General features: G+C 46.1%; 1 protein-coding gene across 1 annotated transcript in view; it reads right to left on the minus strand.

Moving 5' to 3' along the window:
• Nucleotides 10,140-24,649, minus strand: part of MICAL2 (microtubule associated monooxygenase, calponin and LIM domain containing 2) — a 259,613-nt gene continuing 245,103 nt past the window's right edge. The window contains 3 exon segments of the mRNA XM_021083313.1: nt 10,140-13,852; nt 18,420-18,493; nt 24,304-24,403. Coding sequence (XP_020938972.1) covers nt 13,668-13,852; nt 18,420-18,493; nt 24,304-24,403 — 359 coding nt within the window. The 3' untranslated portion in view covers nt 10,140-13,667.

Here is a 24,649-nt window from a genome sequence, read left to right on the forward strand (position 1 = left end):
TGGAAGCCAGAGGTGCTTAAGCTCTCCTGGGGCAGGGGGTGGGGGTGGGGTACACCACACTCCCAAGAGTCAGAGCCAAGGCCACTGATTTATATGTGACAGTCACTGCACTGCTTAACCTCCAGCCAGTGGGATTTTTTTTAGAAAAAAAAAATTCCCCTCTTGCAATCGTAATTCATGCTTATTAAGGAAAAACCTGGGAATTTTAAAAAGAATGTTTGCCACCCAGATGTTGCCACCGTTCATCATTTCTGTGCATAGATTTTTGGTGTGCTCACATAGTTGTTATTCTACTGTATAATACAATCTTATGTCTCTTTTGTACTTAACATATGAATGTTTTTTCCATGTTATCTGTCTTAAACAGAAAAAAAAAAAAAAACATGTAGTCTGGAAACCAGTACTGCTCTGCAAACTGCTATTCGTCCTGGATGATATAAATAGGGAAATAGAAAGTTTAGAAACCTTCATACAATTTAACAATTAAATTTTATATTTAGTATTCTTTTTATTGTATTTTACAAAAATATTACAATATTTTGTAAAATATTGTATTTTACAAAAATATGCCACAGGTGTGGCCAAAGAAAAGGCAAAAAGACCAAAAAAAAAAAAAAAATGAAATGCACTGTTCTAAATTGCTCTGGTTTGCTTACTGATGTTATATGCTTTCTTTTGATATTATGCTTTATGGTCCTTATGGATTTGAGTTGACTTGGTGTTTGTTCAAAGATTAAGTGAGATAATACATAGGAAAGCACTTTCTTTTTTTTTTTTTTTTCCACCTTTTGTCTCTTTAGGGCTGCACTGCGGCATATGGAGGTTCCCAGGTCTAATCCGAGCTGTACCTGCTGGCCTACACCACAGCCACAGCAACAAGGGCTCTGAGCCTTGTCTGCGACCTATACCACAGCTCATGGCAACGCCGGATCCTTAACCCACTTAGCGAGGCCAGGGCTCAAACCCGCAACCTCATGGTTGCTAGTCGGATTCGTTCCTGCTGAGCCACAATGGGAACTCCTAGGAAAGCACTTTGTATCAGGCCTGGCATAGTAGTAGACTGAATCTAAATCTAGCTTAATGTAATACATTGTTGAGAAGCAAAGAAGATCCACTAGCTCCTGCCAATCTAAATTGGAATTTACAATCATGGCCCCACTGACCAGGTGCCCCTCTCATGCTTGGTCATTGGTTTCATTTTACCCAGGGGTTTAGACGATAAGGACAGCTCATAAGTCACATGGGTGTTGCTCTAAGATACTGCTGAATCTCTAGGCTAGTCTCTCTTTGAAACCCAGACCTAAGCAAACTGCCCTGGGAGAGACTAACCCAGATTCCAGTCACGGCTCAGTGGCTGGGTGACCTTAGACAAATATCTGCCCTTTCTGTACTTTATTTTCCATCATCAATAAAGGGACACCAAGGTAGTTCCTAGTAACTGAACTAACCTTGTGATCAACAAGTTCAATTGAGGCTATACCCAACAAAATGAGTACATCTGGGCACTCAGACATGTTCCAGAAGATTCGTAGCAGCACCATTCAAATGATTATTAATACTTGAATCGATAGGTAAATTGTGATAGTCACACAATGGAATATTATACAGCGATGAGAACAAACAATTTATAAGCAGCAATAGGAATCTCTCTCACAAGATAATGTTGAGTGAAAAAATTCATACAAAAGAGTCTATACTATATCATTCTATTCACATATATTTCAAAAATAAGCCAGACTAGTCTCCGATGTTAGAGGTCAGTATACTTAGCCTTGGGAGGGGCCATAACTAGAACAGGGAGGTGGCAAGGTGTAGGGGGAGGTGTGAGAGAAGCTACTAGAGCTGGTCATGTTCCATTTCTTGATTTGGGTACAGGTTACATGGGTGTACCCATCATGGCTCAGAGGTAATGAACCTGAATAGTAACCATGAGGATATGTGTTCGATCCCTGGCCTCGCTCAGTAGGTTAAGGATCCAGCATTGCCGTGAGCTGTGGTCACAGCTCAGACCTGGCATGGCTGTGGTTGTAGCGTAGGCCAGCAGCTACAGCCTCAGTTCAAACCCTAGCCTAGGAACTTCCATATGCTGTGGGTGCAGCCCTAAGAGAAAATTCATGGAACGTTTGCTTAATATTTTGGGAAACTTTTAAATATTGACATTTAAATATTAAATATTAAAAATTTTAAACATTTTAAAAAATGAAGCTATGGAACTGCATGCTCTGTAGGGTCCCTTTTACCTCTGTGGTCTCCTCCAACTCCCACATTTAACTTATGAGCTGTTTTGATCATGCAACTCTTGGGTAAGTGAAACAAATGACCAAAGGCCCACTTCACTCAAACTAGGTCAGTTTGGTCCCCTGATCTTCCCTTAGAGAATCATGTTTTTCTAGCTAAGCATGTCCAGCCCTCAGCCACTCAGCATCATTCCTAACCTGGGCCTCTCATCTTCTCTCAGCAATCCAACAGGTAAGGCTTTGGGGTTTACAAGGCACGACCATGTTGTGAAGAAGGTCTGGGGTTCAAACTGCCATGCATCAGTCAAATATTTGCATAGTGGAACCTCTTTGTGCCTCAATTTTCTCATCAAAATGAGTTCGTACCTCATAAAGTTGTTAGAAGAACCACAAGAGTTTGTGTAAATAAACCACTCGACTCAGTACCCAGCAGATAACGAGTCTTTGTTCAATAAATGTTCATTGAGAGTATCTCCTTTGACACTATATATGCTATTCTCATTACCTCCATTATACAGATGCATAACATGAAATTTGGAGTTTAAACAACTCGCTTTAGACTACACAGCCAATAACAGAGAGACTAGTGCTGTAGCCCTTAGAATCCGTTCTCCCAAAGATCCATAGCATCTGCAGTTTTCAGCTAAGAGTACAGTCCTTCTGAATAAAACTAGATGCGGTCACAAGACTCAGCTCTCACCAAGTGTTATGTGACAGCTTCCAGGAAACTTCCTGACAAATAGATGGGAAATGGATGTTCAGATTCTTGAACCATTAGACTGTGTGATACAGGCAAAGTCTCACACTGAGAACAGCTGGGAAAGCTGGGCAAAATGTGAAATAAATCTGCTTGAGAGCATCTGAAAGCTAACAGAACTTACAGGGCCAAGATCTGGAAGAAGGAGGGGAGTTCCCACTGTGGTGCAGTGGGTTAACGATCCAGCTTGTCTGTGTGGCATTGCTGGTTCGATCCCTCTCCTGGCACAGTGGGTTAAGGACACAGCATTGCCACAACTGTGGCACAGGCCACAGATGCAGCTCGAATTACATCCTGGAAGAAGGAAGAACCCTGGAGAGGTGAGCCCAGCTACTTCTCCTCTAGTGGCACCTGCCAATTTCAGAAGCAGCAGCTGAGAAGCCGAGAGGCTGAGCAGGGCACTTGCCAGTCTCACAAGGGTAAGTAGCCAAAAGTTCAGGTGCCATCAAACTGGGGACCCCCACCCCACCCCGCCCCGTAAGCCTCCTTTGCTTTGGTTTGGGACTCCACAAGATTCCACTCTAGTAGACAAAGAGGAAAGGCATTCATAGCAAACACACACACACAGAGGACTGAGAAAAATTATTAATAAACAGCAGATGCAGACAAAAGGAAATACTAATGTTTATGGCAGAAGGAAAATTGTTCCAGATGGAAGAAGAAAGAACAAAGAAAAGGGTAAATCTATGGGTGCATCGCAAAGAATAGTAACTACATAAAATAACAATCCTAATGTCTTATAGGGTTTAAAAATATACAAATCAAATTTAAATCCACAAAAGCAAAAGCATTTGGGCAGAGAGTAAATGGAGTTAAGCTCTAAGATCCAGGCATTGTCTGGGAAGAAGTAAAAGTAACAATTTATATTGAACTTTGATAAATCAAAGAATCATGTTGTAACCTCTGGGGTAATCATTAAAAGAATAGTAAAAGAGTAACTACTAAGATAATGCAGAGAAAATTGGAGTCTGTGTGTTCCATTCAGACAGATTTCATAAATTATATTTATAGCTGTCATATTTAAGGCAACTTATCTTTTGCATTCTGTGTTCTTTTTATTTCGCTGTGTTCCCTTTTTGCCGTATGGGTTAAAAACCCAGGATGGGGGAAACTAAGCATCTCAAATCAAATCAAAGTAAAATTCAAACTGGAAGAGGCTTCCACTGGGGGAGGCTTCCACTGGGGAAGACTTCACATTTCCCAACTGGGAATGCCATCTCTTATGGGTTGAAATGTACCTCCGAAAAAAAGCTATGTTGAAGTCCTAACCCCTAAACCTTAGACTGTGACATTAATTGGAAATGGAGTCACTGCAAATGTAGTTAGTTATGTTAAAATAACACATTATGTCATCCTGGATGGGCACCTAACCCAGTAAGACTAGTGTCCTTAGGAGAAGGGTGAAATTTAGACACAGACATGCAGGTTCTGAAGTTGCAGGTTTGATCCTCGCTCAGTGGGTTAAGGATCTGGCATTGCTGTGGCTGTGGTGTAGGCCAGCAGCTATAGCTCCGATTAGACCCCTAGCCTGGGAACCTCTATGTGCCGCGGTGAGTCCCTAAAAAGACAAAAAGACAAAAAAAGAAAAAAGAAAAGAAAACACACAGGAGGAAGATGCCCATTGGAGTTGTGCTGTCACAGCCAAGGGTCACCAGAAGCTGGAAGAGGCCAGCAATTACCCTCCCCTGGGGGCTTGAGAGGAAGTATGCCTTGAAGACACCTTGATTTTGGACTTGGAACTTCCAGACTGTGAGAGAATATGTTTATGTTTGTCTTCCTTCCTTCCTTCCTTCCTTCCTTTTCTTTCTTTTTTTTTTTTTGTCTGTTTAGGGCTGCACCCATGGCATATGGAGGTTCCCAGGCTAGGGGTCAAATCAGAGCTACAGCTGCCGGTCTACACCACAGCCACAGCAACATGGGATCCAAGCTGTGTCTGCGACGTGCACCACATCTCACAGCAATACTGGATACTTAACCCACTGAGCAAGGCCAGGGGTCAAACCTGCATCCACATGGATACTAGTCGCATTTGCTTCTGCTGGACCATGACAGGAACTCCTACATTTCTGTGTATTAAGCCACCCAGTTAGTGGTATTTCGCTACAGCAGCCCTGAGGAAATAAAACACCATCGAAGGACACAATGGGAGGCCCTTGCAGATCAGGAAGAGGATTTTGTAAAGGGTCTGGATCCCAACCCATACCTGGAGGTTGTTTGACTACATCAGAACACAGTGATCAGGGGATGGGGAAAGAAGGTAGATAGGGCCTCTCAGAGACCTCTTCAATCATCAAAAGCAAGGTGTGCGCTTAGGATGAAAAGAACGTGTCAGGCGAGAATTCTCACCTAAGTCCCTTTGGGAACTCTGGGATCTTCGCAGTGGGTTTTGAAGCCTGGGCTGCCAGTGTCCTTGTTCTTCAGGAGTCCTACTTGCTGGAAGGCTGCCCAAAGGGCGGGGGTGGGCAAGGGCTTCTCTAGGTGAGCAGGGAAGGCATCGGCCCAGGGGTAAGGCGACAGACCTCAGCCTTGGTTGTGACATGGTGGACAGAGCCAGGGGCAGGGGGCGATGTCTTTGAGGATCCTAAAGATGATGCTCTTCATTTTTTTTCTTTTCTGTCTTTTTGCCTTTTCTAGGGCCACTCCCGTGGCATATGGAGGTTCCCAGGCTAGGGGTCTAATCAGAGCCGTAGCCACCAGCCTACACCAGAGCCAGCAACGCTGGATTTGAGCCACGTCTGCAACCTACACCACAGCTCATGGCAACGCCAGATCCTCAACCCACTGAGCAAAGCCAGGGATCGAACCCGCAACCTCATGGTTCCTAGTCGGCTTCGTTAACCACTGCACCACGACGGGAACTCCAGATGCTGTTCAAATGGCCTCGGATCCAACCATGGGGGGCTGGGGGTTAGTGCCCCAAGTCCTTCAAGACAGGTGACCTGCTCATCTGTCCTTCAGGTGCCTAGGAATGAACTGTAAATACCAGTAGGGGGATTTCCTCACCTGAGCATGATAGCGGCGTACCAACCTAGTGCCATACCAGCGGCTGCCACTTGAGTCATCTAGCAGAAGAATGGATACAATTCCAGGGGATCAGCAGCAGGGGCAAAGCTTTTAAAGATAGAAAGGGGCTGTTGTCAGCCAGGCAGGAATACCTGGGTTTCCAGGGATTCTGTTGGTGTTGGTCTGCATCGCAGGTCACTGAAATTATTCCCAAGGTGCTCCCTACGCCTTCCCAGGCCAGTGCCATCAAAGGAGCAAAGTCTTCTTCATCGAGGCTGAATTCATTGTCATCCACCTTCCTCCCACCCCCACCTCCAGACTTGTGAGCAAGTGTCCCTGCTTCCATCTTTGCTGGGGGAGCTATTAAATGTTTCCTTTTAGGGAGGAAAATTACAAGCAGGTCATTGAACGATGAAATGCAACCAAATCACCAGGGCCAGATAGTGTCTTCAGGGTGAACTTGAAGAATCATTGGCCAAACAGGTTTACAAGAAAGAGGCTGGGCGTTTGGTCGGCAGAGGCCAGTTCAGAGAGTCCCCAAAGGGAGGGGACAGTGCTCTGAAAAGTGCATTTCTTGGCCTCATATCTCCTCTTGCTAAAAACTGCCCATTCTTACCTGTTCTGCTGAGATGTGAGGTGTCATTTTCTGTGTCTGCTACTGGGATTTGAAGGCTTCAAGATTCACCATGTCCAGCCCCATTGCAAAGTTATATGATAGCCATTTCCTGTTTAAAAGCGGAGGCTTTGTAGGGCAGACCCACTCTTGTAAGGAAACTGCAAGGTAGGGAGGGGAGGGAGGGAAGGAGCGGGGAGGGAGGGAGGATCTGCCCCACTTTGCAGGTGAAGACACAGAGGCACAACTGAGTTGTTAAGTATCATCCAGCGAGCGGTGGCAGAGCTGGAAGTAGAGCCTTGACCTTGTGCTTGGCTTACTTGGTTTAGAATAATTTTACTTGCTGACTTTTTTCTCGAGCTATTTTTTTTTAGGGCCGCGCCCATGGCATATGGAGGTTCCCAGGCTAGGGGTCCAATCGGAGCTATAGCTGCCAGCCTATGCCGCAGCCACAGCAACACCAGATCTGAGCCTCATCTGTGAGCTAACACCACAGCTCGTGGCAATGCTGGATCCTTAACCCACTGAGCAAGGCTAGAGATCGAACCCGCATCCTCATGGTTCCTAGTCGAATTCGTTTCCCACGACGAGAACACCTCTTGAGCTATTCATGTTTTCAAATCACACACTTATGGTTTTGGGACTACCACACACACAGACACACACACACACACACACACACACACATACATCTTCCAAATTCTTATGGAACCCTTTTTGGTTATTCTGGGGATGGGAAGGGAACTGAGTTCATGTGCCACCAGTGTACTGAGAGCTGCTACCCTAGTATCAGGTCGTTGCAGTGTCACACAGGCCCACGAGTGAGTGCTGTTTCCCAGTGGCTACATCTTCCTCCACGCCCTCCCTGCTCCTCCCCTTCACCTCCGCACACTCTCCCTAAGGACCTGTCAAAGCCACCTCACTCTCAGCTGGTCCCCATCCTGCTCCCTGGTCCTTCCTCTCCCATCCGCTTGGCCCTGTGCTCTTGGCCCCTACGCTTGGGACTAGGGAGTTGATTGTATAGGGCTGTGCTTCTCAGTTTAGAGCAAAATGTCCCACAGGGGAGGGTTCATGGTAGTGGATCAGCACTGGACAAACAAGATGCCCTCCCCCTCTAAAAAGGAAAAAAAAAAAAATGGAATTCCCATCGTGATGCAGTGGAAATGAATCTGACTCATAACCATGAGGTTGCAGGGTTCGATCCCTGGCCTTGCTCAGTGGGTTAAGGATCCAGCATTGCAGTGAGCTGTGGTGTAGATTGCAGATGTGGCTCCGATCTGGCATTGCTGTGGCTGTAGCATAGGCTGGCAGCTGTAGCTCCAATTGACTCCTAGCCTGGGAACCTCCATATGCCGCAGGTGCAGCCCTAAAAAGCAAAAACAAAGAACAAAAACAAGATGCCCATTGCTAGAGTACCATGCTGTTGGATGATCTTTGTGAGGGGTGGTGGAGGTTAGTAATTGAACTGCTTAAACGTGATGGTTTTTGTGTGCAAGTACATCTAGATGCAGTACAGAAGGAAACAAGACACTTCTACATGGCAGCTGGGGCATCTATTGCCCTATTTCCCCCGAGTAGGGCTGGGCACTGGTGTGTTGGGTGGGGATGGCAATGGGAACCGATCTAGGAAAGGGAAAGAGCAGGTTAAGCACAAGGCACAGGTCTGGATGGGGACACAGAGTGGGGTGTGACAGCCTGGTGGGCGAGGGCTTGGGCTCTAGAGGGTGACATCTGGGTCCAGCCCGTTTCACTATTTGGCCCCTGAACAACCAGGTACACTCCTAGGCTTCTGTGTCTCCACATGATCAACTCAAAATAAGGCTCCAAATTAGTTTATTTTAAGGATTTTGCTTTCAGGATTAAATGGAATAATGCACCTACAGAGCTTCTTATAGCACCTGGCAGGTGAGGTGAGCTGAATTCACAGGACCCATCCCCATGATCAGGGTCAGAAGACTCCTTAGGGGAGCTGTGACAACATAGGTCTTGGTTTTTTTGTTTTATTTTTTCTTTCTAGAAAGGAGCTGGGAGAGGGAGGGAGGGTGAAATTACCAAGTGTGGCCTGAAGGCTGAGGGTCAGTTCAAGGCTGAGCGTCTGGCTCTGGGGGCAGGAACGGGGGGAAGAAGTTGAGCCCCAGCACAGGTGCAAGGAAAACCTGCAGAACACCATTCAAGGGGGCTGGCCTTTCCGTTTGCATGTTAGCGCTGTGAAACAGGAGCTGTCACTTGCAGTTTTGTTTACTTTCTGTTGACAGTGGAAAAAACGTGCCCTTTCCAATATTCCATCAGCAGACAAAAGTTTTCAAACAATGGGGGTGCCAAGTGCGAAAGGATGGGGAGCAGGCACTCGATTCACCTGATGTGGCAATTCCCGTGAATTACATGCTCACATGTCATGCATTTGCATGTGCCTGGATTAAAAACAGAAACAAACAAGTAAACTAAAAACCTCAGTCCTGAAACTCAGCATGAGTGGTAGGAAGGGGCCAGCCCGGTGCAGAAGGGAGTGTTCCCGTTGCCTGAATGAAGTGCAAAACCAAGCAGCACCAGGTCAGAGAAATGGGAGCTGAGACCAGGTCCCCCTCCCCAGCTCTGAGAGCAGCTTTCTTTGTTGAGAGGATACACCTGAGGCAGGCACGCCCTCGCCTCGCCTCCTCCCACTCATATCCAGGTAAATTCGGCCAGGTGCCCAGTGGGAATAAAGCATCTGATGATCATTCACAGACTCTTGCACAAAATCAAAGCTTTGCTTGGGTCCTTTCACTGGACTAAAGAGATGAAATGGACGCTGCCCTCAGAGGTGCCAGACCAAGCCCATGTGTTTGGATGCTTTTGACAGAAACCCATTTATTTTGGGTTCATTTCAGTATTTAGAGCAGCACACACGTAACACATTTCAACCCACATGAATTGTTCCCCATTGTTGGAGCAAATTAATCTTTCGCAAGCCACTCTGCCATGAGGCTAGAAGATAAACAGTAGGTGAAAGAGTACACGCTCCCCTTCTTATTTCAATAAACGCCTACACCAGAGCTCACTACATCCAATGACTGCCCCTCGCTCTGTTCGTGTGGCAGCCCCAGCTGCCCCCTGCCACCTCGGCCCTGCTGAGGGAGTTCTGATCAACCACCTGGGTGGGACAGGCTGCCATTTTCAGTTTGGAAGGAAAAGCCTGTAAATCTGCTTCCTGGGAAGACAGACATTGCTGAATTGTCATCTGCCTCCAGAATGCAGACAACATCAATTTCATTGCAGCTCATCAGAGTTGGAAACACCTGCCACTTCCCTTCTCTGTTGCAATTAACATGCCGCATCTCCGCATTGATTGATTCCAAGCCGCCTAGCAGTGCCAAAGTCAGGGTTTAAATGAAATGGGATAACCTGATATCCTTCTTCACCATTTTTAGAAACACAAACTTTCTTGGGTTTTTATTGCCAAAGTAGCACTACAAATAGTTGGGGATATAAGTCTTTGTGCTTGAGATAAACGTGAGTAGAATGGGTTGTGGCTTATAATAAAAATTGTGGGTTTTTTTTTTTTTTTTTGTCTTTTCTGTGGCTGCACCTGCGGCATATGGAGGTTCCCAGGCTAGGGGTCTAACCGGAGCTATAGCTGCTGGCCTATGCCATAGCCACAGCAACACAGGATCCGAGCTGCCTCTGCAACCTACACCAGAGCTCACGGCAATGCTGGATCCTTAACCCACTGAGCAAGGCCAGGGGTCGAACCCGCAACCTCATGGTTCCTACTCAGATTTGTTAACCACTAAGCCACCATGGGAACTCCCAAAATTGTTCTTTATCTTTGTATTTATTTGGGAGTTTTACTTGTTTTCCTTTGTATCTACTTGCAGGTGGGGTAGAAGAATAATGTTCTGTCTGTATCCCTGAGCTTAGCGAGCACAGGGCTGCAGAATCCCACAGGCATTTGGAAGAAGTTTATTAAACAAATAAAATATGAATGGCTTGGGAGAACAAGCTTAAGAACTGTCCTCTTTGTCCAACTTACATAAAACTCTGAACTTTCAGCTGTCGTGATCCCTTTGGTTTAACTTGGAAGTTAGGTGAGACCAACAATGAAGTATGACTTGGGTTGGGGGTGTTCTGTCTCATTCAGAGTCCTAAGTGGTCCAGCCTGATCACATGTGTTTTTTATGGGAAAGTGAAGGTTCCATCTATTTTCATCATAGTCCTACTCATATTGCATACAAAGAAACTGTCCTCAAATGGTACAGTATATTACATTTGAGGGTCTTAGACCATTTTCTATTGTGAAGAAATGCAATTATATAAAACAATTCAACAGCCACAATACTTGTCCTTTTGGAAATGATCCTTGAAGGGGTTTTTATGTTCTGGGAAAACTAAAAGCCAGTGTGAGTAGAAGGCTGTTAAAGATAAGGTTTAGGTTTGAACTTGGCCAGGAGAAGGCTCAGCCTTAAGCCATAGCACATAATCTTTGGAAGAGAAAGTGAACAAATTGCTTTTCTCAGCTATTAACAGAATCCTGGGGCCAGGAACCACCTTCTTTCTTGCCCTCTTGGGAGACTCTTTTAGACCAAAATAGAACAAATTAAAATAAGTTACAATTAATTCTTTTGCACAAAAACCACCCAGACCCTACACATTTGAGTATCATCTGTTAAATGCATTTGAGCATGCATCAGATAGTGATAGGACTTGAATATTTCCACACATTCTCTAATAACTGAAGTTATATATCTTTCTTAAAATGAGTGAACATTCCTATGCACCTGTAGTCTTACCTCTGAATGCCTGCTAGCAGAAAATGTTCTTTTGACTATCTCCATAAATTTTTAATACTGTGGAATGCATCACTCCTAATCTCTAGGTTAGCTGTATATTAAGTAGCTTGTATACCAACAGCTTAGCGCTAATAGGTATTCTCCAAATTACAGCATGGGAAAGCCAGAATTATGAGGAAGTCATATCATCCATTTCCACCACTATGCAAATAAATAAAAATAGATAAATAGCCCTAAGTGGCACGGTTTTCAGAGAGCAAGCGAGAAATAGATGCCTGTACAGATAGCCTAATAATAGAATATCTGTAGGTACTAGAAGACATGATTATTAAAAGAAAAAAAGAAAAAGGAAGGAAAGAAGAAAGAAAAAGGACTACAATCTTTGGACCTTGGTCTACCACGGAAAGGCTGCATTTTAATACCACCCCAAACATCAACTGACTCAGGAAATCCAGGCGTATTCTGACTTCTGACTCCTCAGCTGCCCAGATCAGAGTGCACAGACAGCATGCAGGCAGAAGTGGTTTATGGGTCAACTTATATTGAGAAAAGTGAGGTCTCGAGTCAGAGCCAATGGTTGCATAGCACCATTTGTTCAACAACACATTTAAACACTTACAGAAATGAGAGGGGCCAGATACAGCAAAGAGTCCTCCAGTCTGTCTCTTGTCAGTGATGGACAGAGTCCTCAAAAAAACTTGTATTTGATTGAGGGAAAGCAATCAAATACCTTATGACAACAAATCACCACTTAAAATCTTTTCTTTGGTTCCCATATGAACTGTCCAAGTATCCCAGGAATCCCATGTCAGTGCACAAACTCCATCTTCCATTTTCTTTTTCACATTGAAAATGTCATTTAAAAATCCATTCATTACCCAGTTTGGAATTTGGTGAATGGAGTCACGGCGCACGGCTCTACCTTAAAGGCAGAAGTGGGCTTGTCTTGTCCCGTGGAGCTCCCGGGGGCAGTCCTTGGAGATGGTGTCAGAGACACTTCTCTGTTTGGACCTAAGAAGACACCGACACCATAGAGAAGCATTCCTCACCTTGGATCACTACAAGTTTCTTTCTGTTGTTGTTGTTTTGTTTTGTTTTTTGCTTTTTAGGGCATATGGAGGTTCCCAGGCTAGGGGTTGAATTGGAGCTGCAGCTGCCAGCAACTCCACAGCCACAGCAACGTGGGATCCAAGCTGCATCTGCAACCTACACCACAGCTCCCGGCAATGCTGGATCCTTAACCCACTGAGCGAGGCTAGGGATCTAACCCGTGTCGTCATGGATCCTAGTTGGGTTCATTAACTACTGAGCCACAAAGGGAACTTCTAGAATGTTCTTTCTTAGTAGCAGCATCAACCTCACCAATGTTTTATCAATAAATGAAAGAGTTTTCCTTTTTGCCATTACCAACAGTTACAAAAAAGTGTTTCAAAATTATTCATTTTCTAAAAGTGTTTTTCACTATGTTCCATGGGCAATAAAGAGAGTGTTCTAGGGGGAAAAAAGAAAGAATAAAGAAAGAAGGCTTTTCTAAGCCAATAGCATTTGGTGAAAACTGAGAGTCCTACTGGTATGAAGTCAAAGTTTTATTTCTTTTTTCCCCTCTTTCTTTCTTTAAATAAAATTAAGGCTCAAGTGTTCTATTAAACTCTCATCGCTTATGTATATTATATTAAGGCTTATAAATACACCTGGTAAATTAAATTCACCCTGGATTGAATTAACACCTGCTATATGAGCTATTTGCTTTATGTAATCACTAATCTCGAGGTGTCGCCTCTTTCTCTGGAAACACAATTTAAATATTAACCTAATCTTTAAACTGCAACTGCTTCTTTCTGACATTTGGAAACCAGTCATCCATGCAAAAAAAGGCAAATACGGATATATTAATGAAAAGGCAGCGTCTTAAAAATCTCAAGATGTGTAACTCAATGAATTGGGAAGAGAAATAGTGAAAGCAGCAGCAAAGTCAATCTCTGTGTCACTTTCTAGGGAAAGCAATGCTGGTCATCTTCCAAGGTCACCTCCAATCTCAGAGACCAGCAGAAGTTGCCTGTCAAGGTCAAAAGAGTCTTTGTATTTTCTTCGTTAAAATCTCTGGAAGGATCTTGGGCAGGTAGCTGGAGTACATATGAGAGAACTTAAGTTAAATATATATATATATATTGCAGTAGAGTATAACTTTAGTTCCAGGTCTGACATAGCCTATGAAGAGAAGTAGGCATGAGTGAAGGGGCACCTGGCCTGCTCTGGTCCTTGGCTCAGTGGGGAGGGGTCCCCAGGCCTGCTCACGTCCTGCTCAGCTGGCAGCCCCTGGAGAATATGAAGCTTTCAAAGTGCTGGTCTTCTGCCTTCTCTTTTATGCGTTGTTCCTCTAAGGAGTCCACCAGCTTGTCCCTTTGCTCAATCACACGCATCATCTCGTTGAATATTTCTTGCTCTTCATTCAGATCATTCTCATCTTTCTGGCTCTCTACAAAAAAAAAAAAATCAAAAACCTAAACCAAACAAACAAAAAACCCTATTGGACTTCAGGTAAGATTTGGTCCTGGGAGAGCTCTTTGACGTGGGCATTCTTGATTGTTCTGGACTTGTTTCTGCCCTTTAATTTCCATGGAGAAAACAAGGAAATGAATTTAACACCAGGGACCAGCCCTCCAAGCCACAACTTAGAAAGGTGGGTGCTTTGTGCACTGTTGGCTCAGTTTTCATCTTGAGATGCTATATAAAGCAGCAGGGGAAAAGCCCTTTGTGAGAAACAGAAGTTAATACCTGCCAAGCTCTATCAAGCCCTCTAACCAGCTCTCGCCTTGCAAAAAAACAAAACAGCACAAAGGCAGTTTTTGCTCGTGTCTGAGCTACGGCAAAACAATCTATGAGAAAAGTTTCTATGTAAACAATCTGCATCGGTGGGTACCATGTCAATGATGAAAAACCATTTTTCATTTGTAGTGAATGACAAATTGCAGCCTTTTGACTAGAGAGCAGGTGGCAGCCAAGTGAGGTGATGACTGGCTGGATGTTTCCAGACTGTGACTAGGCTTCTCTCTTTTGCCTTCATGACCTACTTGACCTTGACTTTATTCCTTGTTTCTTTTTTTTTTTCTTTTAGGGTTGCCCCTGTGGCATATGGAGGTTCCCAGGCTAGGGGGGTGAATCGGAGCTGCAGGTACCAGCCTACACCAAAGCTGTAGTAACATGGGATCCGAGCCTTGTCTGCAACCTATACCACAACTCACAGCAACCCCAGATCCAAGCCTTGTCTGCAACCTACACCACAGCTCATGGCAACACCAGATCCTTAACCCACTGAGCAAGGCCAGGGATGAAACCTGCATCCTCATAGGTGCTAGTCAGGTTCATTTCCGCTGTGCCACAATGGGAACTCCCTTGACCTTCTTCCTCATTGGCCTGAGATTTTCAATTGCTTGGAGGAGAGAAGCTTGTTATAGAAGGAAGGAAGAGAGCAAGAATCTGGTAGTAATGACTTCCTGACACTCAAAAGAGAATCTTACAGGCAGATTTTGAGTCGTGTCCACCAGATCATTGCCTTGGGACAGGACTGGATAAATTCCATGAGCTGCTCTCATTGAACACACAGGGACTAGGCAGTGAGCTGAACCCCGGAGCAGAGATCGTGCCACTGTCTCCTGCATCAGGCTGAGGTCTGAGAAGGGGTCAGGAAGTAGGTGCATAGGACAAAAGGGAAATCAAGAGGCACCATTCCTTTGGGGCTCATGTTTTATAGGAGGAAGGAGGAGAGGCAGGAGAAGCAGAGGGAGAGTGCCCTGGGCTCCAGTCCCTCCATTCCCGGCCTTGGAAACCCCCCAGGGGAAATGTCATATCATTTGATGGAAACACTGGAGGCTGAAGGATGCCTGACCTGCCCCTTGCTTGGGATTCTGGAGGAGAAGCCAGCCGGGAGGGCGCCCTTTGTGAAAAGGTGGGACAGGCAGTATTTCATGGACGGATGGAAAAGAGAGGTCTGGGTGTGGCACTCCCAGAGTGTGGCACCCCCAGATCTTGATCTGCTGTGTGTGGCACACATGTGTAGATCCTAGAAGTGTCCATCTTCCCCAGAGATGAAAAGTTAGCTGGCCAGTGGGCCCACCGTGGGGCTCCCCATGATGAGGGGTGAAGTGGCTCCACAGAGAGACTGTCTGGCTAAGCTGAGCGGAGGATGTGCCAAGGCGAGGATGAAGGAGGCGCCAAGCATGCTGAGAGAACAGCCAGGCCGTGGGTCATGCCAGCCACACACCTTAGCTGCACGTGCCAGCAGAGGGAGGGATGGCCCAATGATGGGAGACGGCTATGTGGGGGGGTCCATGAGTCAGTGCAACCCACACAGATTTCTAAGGCTGCAAAGTCACACAAAACTGCCTCTCGCCATGATCTGGTCATCACCTTAAGAATTAAGCAGACGAGGATCATGGCACAGCAGACTAGGAATCTGACTAGGAAACATGAGGTTGCAGGTTCAATCTCTGGCCTCGCTCAGTGGGTCAAGGATCCAGCGTTGCTGTGAGCTGTGGTGTAGGTTGCAGGCGAGGCTCGGATCCTGCATTGCTGTGGCTGTGGTGTAGGCTGGCAGCTGTAGCTCCGATTAGACCCCTAACCTGGGAATCTCCATATGCTGAGGGTCTGGCACTAAAAAGCAAAAAAAAAAAAAAAAAGAATTAAGCCGAGGGAAGGGGTGGCAGTCTGCAGGACTGAACTTTTTCATCCCAGAGAGACTGAGCAGTTCCTACAGGGACTGTTTAAATTATTGCATCAGACTAAGTTTACCAGAGAGAGATAAACAAAGTTCTCTTTCTTTCCTCCCTCCCGCTCTCCCTCCCTGCTCCCCTTCCTTCCTTTTCTGCTTGGCAACTAGTGGAATGAAGCTTTCATCCGAGATGAGAAGGCAAAATGAAGAAACTACATTTTATTGTACACCTCAGAAGAGTGAGTGAAAATGTATGACCATGACTCCTTAGTAAGATTTTTTTTAAAAAAAAGATTCAAAGGTAACTAATGAAGTCTTCAGTAGTATATATTTTACCATCGAAACAGTGAATTAGAGTTCTTATGAGATGTATAAAGCAGATTTTTTTTTTTTTTTGCTTTTTAGGGCTGCACCCACAGCATTTGGAGGTTCCCAGGATAGGAGTTCAGTCGGAGCTACAGCTGCCTGCCTATTCCACAGCCATAGCAATGTGAGATCTGAGTGGTGTCTGTGACCTACAAGGCAGGTCACGGCAACACTAGATCCTTAACCCACTGAGCAAGGCCAGGGATCGAACTTGTATCTTCATGGATCCTAGTTGGCTTCGTTACCACTGAGCCATGATAGGAACTCCAGATCTTAGTTATACACTGTGGCTGGGTAATTAGGTATGCTTCAGTATTGGTGTCCTTTATCCGATTATCAACACGGAAAAATTAAAAATTCCTCTTTCAAGTTTGGCTTGTCATCGACGGGACCATCTGAAACACCTTCTGACAAGTAAAAGATGATGTATGTCACTTCCATCTATTCTACACAAGCAGTTCTATAAGGATTTTGATAGAAATAGAATTATATTGCTGTAAAGAAATAATCAACAAACATGACTACGTGAGAAAGAACAGGAGACCTCGAGTCTGTGGTGATCTGTTCCCAAGTGTTAGCCCCTTCATTTACCTTGAGCATGCTTTTTAAGGTCTCAGTGACTCAGTTTTCTAATCTGTAAAATGGGAATAAAATACCTGCGTAAGAATGATTATGATGATAACGTCTCATATTTACTAAGTGTTTGCTCTGCAGCAGATAACCCAGTAGGAGGTGGGTCCATGAAGGATACAGAAATTATTTATCTTGTATTTTTATGTTTATTTGTTGTCTTTTTAGAGCTGCACCCACAGCATATGGAGGTTCCCAGGCTAGGGGTCGAATCGGAGCTACAGCTGCCAGCCTATGCCACGGCCACAGTGACACAGAATCCGAGCCACATCTGCGACCTACACCACAGCTCATGGCAGTGCCAGATCCTTAACCCACTGAGCGGGGCCAGGGGTCGAACCTGCATTCCATGGATACTAGTTGGGTTTGTTACTGCTGAGCCATGATGGGAACTCCCTAACTTGTTTTTTTCAGACTTGGGTCTAAAGGTAGGAAAGCCAGGCATGGATCTGGCCCTGTAAACGCACAGGCAAAAAACAGAGTAAGTATGCCTCACTGGCTGGGGCCTGTGAATAAATACATCAGCAGATGACTACAGCTGAGCCTATTTCAACTCTTGCTCCTTCATGGTGGAAATAGTTTTCTCATGTATGATTCCCTGGTGCTGGGGAGAACCAGGCCTGCCTTTCTCTGTGCTCCCACAATGTGTAGGTCAAGCCCTCATCTCACTGTGTCTTTTTTTTTTTCTTTTTTTTCTTTTTAGGGCCACACTCATGCCATATGGAGGTTCCCAGGCTAGGGATCTAATTGAAGCTACAGCTGCCAGCCTACACCATAGCCACAGCCACAGCCATGCCAGATCCAAGCTGCATCTATGACCTACACCACAGCTCATGGCAATGCTGGATCCTTAAACCACTGATCGAGGCCAGGGATCAAACCCACAACCTCTTGGTTCCTCATGGGATTCATTTCCGCTGTGCCACAACGAGAACTCCCCCACTGTGTCTGAACCACTGGTGTCGGTGTCATTCTCCCCAGTGAGGCCAGAGGGCAGGGCTGTTCTTCTCCATATGTCAGGTCCACTCTAGATCTCAACAGATGGTTATTAAATGCATGGCTGGATCATCGAAGGAATATATACATAAATGACTTCATTCCTACTAGGGCATGAATGGAGCCAAATGTTGCCCTCACAGCCCAAGTGGATGAAGCTAGAGGAACTTGCTATGTGTGGTAGGGGCAGAGGAAGGTTGACTTTGTGCCCCACCCTAACTCCCAGGCTGGTGGCATGAGGCAGGAAGAACGCTCCAGTCTGTGACATGCAGCATGTTACGGTCAAGCGTCTTGCTGGGGAAAAATGCCTTTTCAAGGGCCCCAAACACAGCCCCACACTCACCCTCTTTGAGCATCTTCTCTCGTAGTTTCTGCTCCAGTCTGCTTTGATGATCTTCTAATTCCAGTTCTTGGGCCCTGGGGAGGAGAAATATTTGATGTTTGTAAATCCTGGAGATCTGTATAGACATATTGACTAATAAAGCCACTGACTATAGCGACTGCATCCTTCGTTCCTTATTAAAATTGGAGTCTTGGAATATCTCTACACTGAACATTCTGTGGCTACTCCTGAGATAAGTGCCACTGGAGACAATGGGGGGAGTTCCCACTGTGGCTCGGTGGGTTAAGAACCTGACTAGTCTCCTTGAGGAGGCAGGTTTGATCCCCTGGCCTCGCTCAGTGGGTTAAGGATGAGGTGCTGCTGTGAGCTGCAGTGTAGTTCACAGACGCGGCTCGGATCCCGCGTTGTTATGCCTGTGGCATAGCTGCAGCCTCAATTCAACCCCTAGGCTGGGAACTTCCACATGCCGCAGGTGCAGCCCTAAAAAGAAAAAAAAAAAAAAAAAAAAAAGAGAGAAAGAGACGATGGGGAAGAGCTGAAGGGTGTGACATGATCTCAGCAAGCCATTGGAAGGCCACTTGGGAATGGATCATGAAGAAATGACTGGAATGGTCCAGGGGAGAAGCAATGACAACCTGAAACTCTTCTCATTTAGGGAACACGTGACTTCAAGTATCACCTCTAACAACTCCCAAATCTCTGAGTGTGGTAAACTGGAAAACAAGGAAGAAACAGGAGTGAGGCACTTTGTCCAGATGGAGGCCATCAGATTCAGACAAATACACATCTGGCTGGAGCTGATGTGGAAAGAGGGGTCACTAATGCATTGGAGGAGTCCAGCTGGAGCGCTGGGGACCAGTGTGTTCACCGACAGAACAGCAGAGTAAGGAAACGAAGTTAGCTCTAGGGGAAGGTCAGATGGAATTTCCTGAACTTATGATGCCCAGGGATACCCCCACAGTGTGCGTGGAAGCTCCCCACGTGTGGGGCTGTGTGGTGATGTCGGGGGGGGGTCCCCAAGCCTTTGGTACTACAGCTTGGAGTTCTCGGGAGAAATGAGGACCACAAATGGATGTGGCAGGGTCACGGGTGAGAGGCCAAGTCATGTGGTCCCTAAAAGGGAGACTATGGAGGGAAAAAAAGTTTGAAGGGAGAAGCTTGGGAATGCCTATGTTCAGAAGCCAAGCAAGGAGTTCCCATCGCTGCTCAGTGGTTAACGAGTCTGACTAGAACCATGAGGTTGCGGGTTCAATCCCTGGCCTCTCTCAGCAGGTTAAGGATCCGGCATTGCCATGAGCTGTGGTGTATGTTGCAGGCATGACTCAGATCCTGTGTTGCTGTGGCTCTGGCACAGGCTGGTGGCTATGGCTCCGATTCGACTGCTAGCCTGGGAACTTCCATATGTTGCGGGAGCGGCCCAAGAAATGGCAAAAAGACAAAAAAAAAAAAAAAAAAAAAAAAAGGAATCCAAGCAAAAGAGGTGGATCCAAGGAAGCTGCCAGCAAAAGGCTAGAAGGCTAAAACAAGAAATGCCATATCCCAGAACCCACAAGGGGAATGTTTTGAGAGAGAAGAGAGAGGTTGAGTGTGTCCACGGCTACAGAGACACTGAAGAAGGCAAGGGCTGAGACTAGGTCCTTGGGTTTGACATGGTGGGACCTTCCCTTCCAGCCCACCTGCAGTCTGCATGCATATCTGCTATAGAGTTGGGTCACTTTGCTATATACCCTGTCATCGATGCCATTATTTTTACAGCTTCTACTGCTACTGGAGCCAAGGTCCATGCTTTTTTTTTTTTTTTTTTTTTTTTTTTGGTCTTTTGTCCTTTATGGGCTGCACCCACAGCATATGGAGGTTCCCAGGCCAGGGGTCTAATTGGAGCTACAGCTGCCGGCCTACACCACAGCTCACAGCAACTTGGGATCTGAGCTGCATCTGCCACATACACCACAGCTCACAGCAACACTGGATCCCTAACCCACTGAGAGAGGCCAGGGATCGAACCTGCAACCTCATGGTTCCTAGTTGGATTTGTTTTCACTGCACTACAACTGAACTCCTGCCTTTTGTTATTGACATCGAACTTTCCTTGATCCACTCTGGTAACCAATGGAAATACACCATTAGGATCTTCCTTTAAGAGAGAACTTTCTGGAAGGAGTGTAGTGTGTAGTGAGCTGACTGCTGCAGCAGAATCCACTTCAGTGTCATGCTGAGGCCACACTGACCCTGGACGGCTGCCAGCCAATGACTGAGCACAGCGGTGGCTGCCCTGGAACCTGGCCCTTTCTGCCCCACTTTGGACTCTGGGCAGTCAGTCTTTGCTCTGGTGCTCCCTTTGGCCTGGCTCAGGCCTTTTCGGGGCTGCACTGCCATCTGGGGCTCCTCCTGCTCAATTCCCTTTCCTTCCTCTCTCGTTTTACAGGTATCAGGTCTGCAAGGGACTCTGAGATGTCTCTCTTACTTCCATTCTCTTTTTCTTCTCTCCCAACACATGTCTTGTGTTCCAAATTCTGTCTTGGCATCTGCTTGCCCAAGGGACCCAAAATGACACACTAATCTGTTTCTCCTTGTCCAGTTGGAACCTGTCCTTTACCAGAGCTCCCACTGCCTTTGTCGAGCTCACACATCCAAGTTCTCCTCCTTGGCCTCTTTTGGAGGAGAAAGTTCCCTCTGACAGTGTACTAATGAAGGAAGCCACTGTCAGAGGAGTCACCGCCTCCCCAACCCTTGCAGGTATGCCCTGTGCACCAACTGCTCCTCCAGCAAACCTCCATGGAGCTCATGCTACTTTTCCTTACTATTCTCGTGCTGTGTGTCTGTCTCTCCTGAAACCATGAGATCCTGGAAGAGAGGGAATGCGGCCTGATTCACCTTTATTTCCACAGTACACAGTGCAGATCCTGGCACAGAGAACGTGCTTGATATCTTTAAAAATTGCTTTGTCTTTTTAGGGCGGCACCTGTGGCATATGGAAATTCCCAGGCTAGGGTTGACTCAGAGCTGCAGCTGCTGGCCTACGCCACAGCCACAGCAACGCAGAATCCAAGCTGCGTCTGCAACCTACACCACAGCTCATGGTAATGCCAGATCCTTTCACCCACTGAATGAGGCCAGGGATCGAATCCACGTCCTCATGGATACTAGTTGGGTTCGTTACTGCTGAGCCACAATGGAAACTCTGATATCTTTTTGTTGAATGAATTTTGTCATTGAGACCCAGCCCAAAGGCAGATGGTATGGTTGTATACAAAGGGCTTTGTCATGAAGGGGATGTGGACAAATTACATAATTGTTTTGAGTCTCAGCATGTGCATCATTCTAAAAAATAGTCAGAGAAAAAATAATTGCTGGAGATGAGCCCTGCTACTGCATTCTCGACATTTCCTTCCATGTCCTTGGAGCTCAATGAATGTAACTCTAGCCTCCTTTCTCCACCTTCACTCTTACTCTCTCTGACCATGGGGGATGTACATTTGGGAAGAACAGACTAGGTGAACTCAGCTCACATCCTCTCTCTCTCTCCTGGTATCAGCCTGCCTGAAGCAAACGTGTCTTCTCTGCTGCTCTGAGCCTTGCCCTGGGTCTACAGCAAGATGTCTCAACGTTGACACTATTGACATTTGGGGCTGGATACTTCTTTGTTGGTGGAGGCAGTGGGGGCGTCCTGTGCATCGTAGAATGTTAATAGCACCCTTGGCTTCTACTCATCAGATACCAGCAGCACCTCCCAGTTGTGGTAAACAAAAATGTCTTCAGACATCACTGAATATCCCCTGGGAGGAGGGTAGGAATCTCCCCCCAGTTGAGACTCACTGGTCTAGGGTAAAAGCCTTACCCCTAAGAAGCAAATGGTTCACTACCTTTGGTGAGGAGGTAGATGAGTGCATCTAATTCTGGGGTTTGGTTAGTGTAATAGGTGGCATGATGAACGCCCCAAAGTTAAGTCCACATCCTAACCCCTGGAACCTATGATTGTGACTTTATGTACTTACTTATTTATTTTTCTTCTTTTTAGGGCTGCACCAGTGGCATATGGAAGTTCCCAGACTGGGATGGAATTAGAGCTACTGCTACAGGCCTAAGCTGTGGCCATAGCAACAGCAGATCTGAGCCACAGCTATGATCTACACCACAGCTCATGGAAATACTGGATCCTTGAAACCCCTAATGGAGCCAGGGATCAAGCCCACATCCCCATGGATACTAGTCAGGTTCTTAACCACTGAGTCATAATGGGAACTCCTGAATGTGACCTTATTTGAAAAGAAGTCTTAGAGTTCTCTTATGGCACAGTGGGTTAGGATCGGAGTTGTCACTGCAGCAGCTTGAGTCGCTGCTGTGTTGCCGTTTTGATCCCTGGCCCAGGACTTCCATATGCTGCAGGTGCAGTCAAAAAAGAAGAAGAAAAAGAAAAGAAATCTTTGGAGATGTAATTAAGAACCCTGAGATGACAATATTCTGGATTATTCCATTGGGATCTAAACCCAAGGATGCATGTCCTTATAAGAGGCAGAAGAAAAGGCACAGGAACACAGTGAGGGCCACATGAAGACAGAGGCAGAGACTGGAGCTACAAGCTGAGGGGTGGCTGGGAAGCTGGAAGAGGCAAGAGGGATTCTCCCCCAGAGCCTGCCAAGGGGGCACAGCCCTCCAAATGCCTGATTTCAGACTTCTGATCCATTTCTTTCCTTCCTTCCTTCCTTCCTTCCTTCCTTCCTTCCTTCCTTCCTTCCTTCTTTCTTTCTTTCTTTTTTTCTTTGTCTTTTTAGGGCCGCACCCCTGAAGGAGGTTCCCAGGCTAGGGGTCCAATTGGAGCTACAGCCGCCAGCCTACTCCAGAGCCACAGCAACACAGGATCTGAGCCACATCTGAGACCTACACCACAGCTCATGGCAACGCAGGATCCTTAACCCACTGAGCAAGGCCAGGGATGGAACCCACATCCTCATAGATGCTACTCAGGTTTGTTAACCACTGAGCCACAACGGGAGCCCCCTGAGTACATTTCTATTATTGTAAGCTACCCTGTTTGTGGTGGTTTGTTACTGCAGCCCCAGGAAATGAACACCATTAGCAAACTCACCTGTGCTCTCTCATATTTTGCCAAGCTGGTCATTATTAGTAATAAATGCTTTGTTTTAATGTTCCACCTATTGATTCATTTGTCTTATTTCTCACCCGGTTCAGAGCCCAGGCAGAGAAGATGAATGGAATTTACTAGATCCCTTTAAAGACTCTCCAACTTACCTCTCAGATTTGGGGTGAAAACAAAATAAGACAGTCTAAGTGAAAGCACCCAGTACCATTTCTGGGGCTTAGTTTGTTGATATTTCATGTTACTCTCTTTCCTTCCACAACGGTGACAGGTGGAATGACCTTCCACTTTTTCAAAATGTGGTGAGACCCATCTAGACTTCCTGATCTCCCAACCAGACTGCAACCTCTCATTCAGGGGACAGCCAGACAGATCTTTGCCTGCAACTCATTAAAGCCACAAGGAATAGCCAGGCAGATCTCGGCCAGCCCTTCCCATGGTTCACACTCAGAGGCCAGAGATGCATCCCCATTGCAGGTGTGTGATTGCAGGTGGGTCCTCCTTGGGCTAGGGGACAGGGATGAATTGAAAAATGCCTTTTCCAAATAGCCTCCGTTGCCCGAAATCATTTTAGCTGTAGGACTGCACAGCAGACAGCAGACGACTGAGGATCCTCTGCACTAATGCCAGCATGATATGCAAGCATCAAATATCAATTTATCTCAATCAAAATTCTGCATGCACAAGGAGAAAAAAATCCCAGGACTTCACCTTAGCCGGGCGGGCTGCCCCACTCCCGCCCCCTTTGCTTTTAGGACTCACTGTTATCTCTGTTGCCTTACTTACATGATCAGTAGCTCTGACTCATATCGCATTAATTTATTCTTCTCCAGAACCAGCTTAAACCATTCCTGCAAAAGCTGTGCTTCATCCTGTGTGCCTGAATCTGTTTAAGAAATCAACAGCAAATGGGTTAGATTGGCATTTCTCTTCCCATGATCAAACTGCTTTGGAGTGACTTTAGGGGACCATGTTTGTAGCAAAAAGGGCTCTGCAGGTGGCAGCCCCCTGATGGCCTGTTGATGCCTCAAGGTCATGAGCATGACAAATAAAACCCACCTGTGCATTCTGTGGGGCATGTCCTCTCAGACATTTAGGGCTGAATACTTCAGCTCCAAGGGTCATATAACTT

Source organism: Sus scrofa, chromosome 2, assembly GCF_000003025.6.
Source record: "Sus scrofa isolate TJ Tabasco breed Duroc chromosome 2, Sscrofa11.1, whole genome shotgun sequence".
NCBI classification, from domain to species: Eukaryota; Metazoa; Chordata; class Mammalia; order Artiodactyla; family Suidae; genus Sus; species Sus scrofa.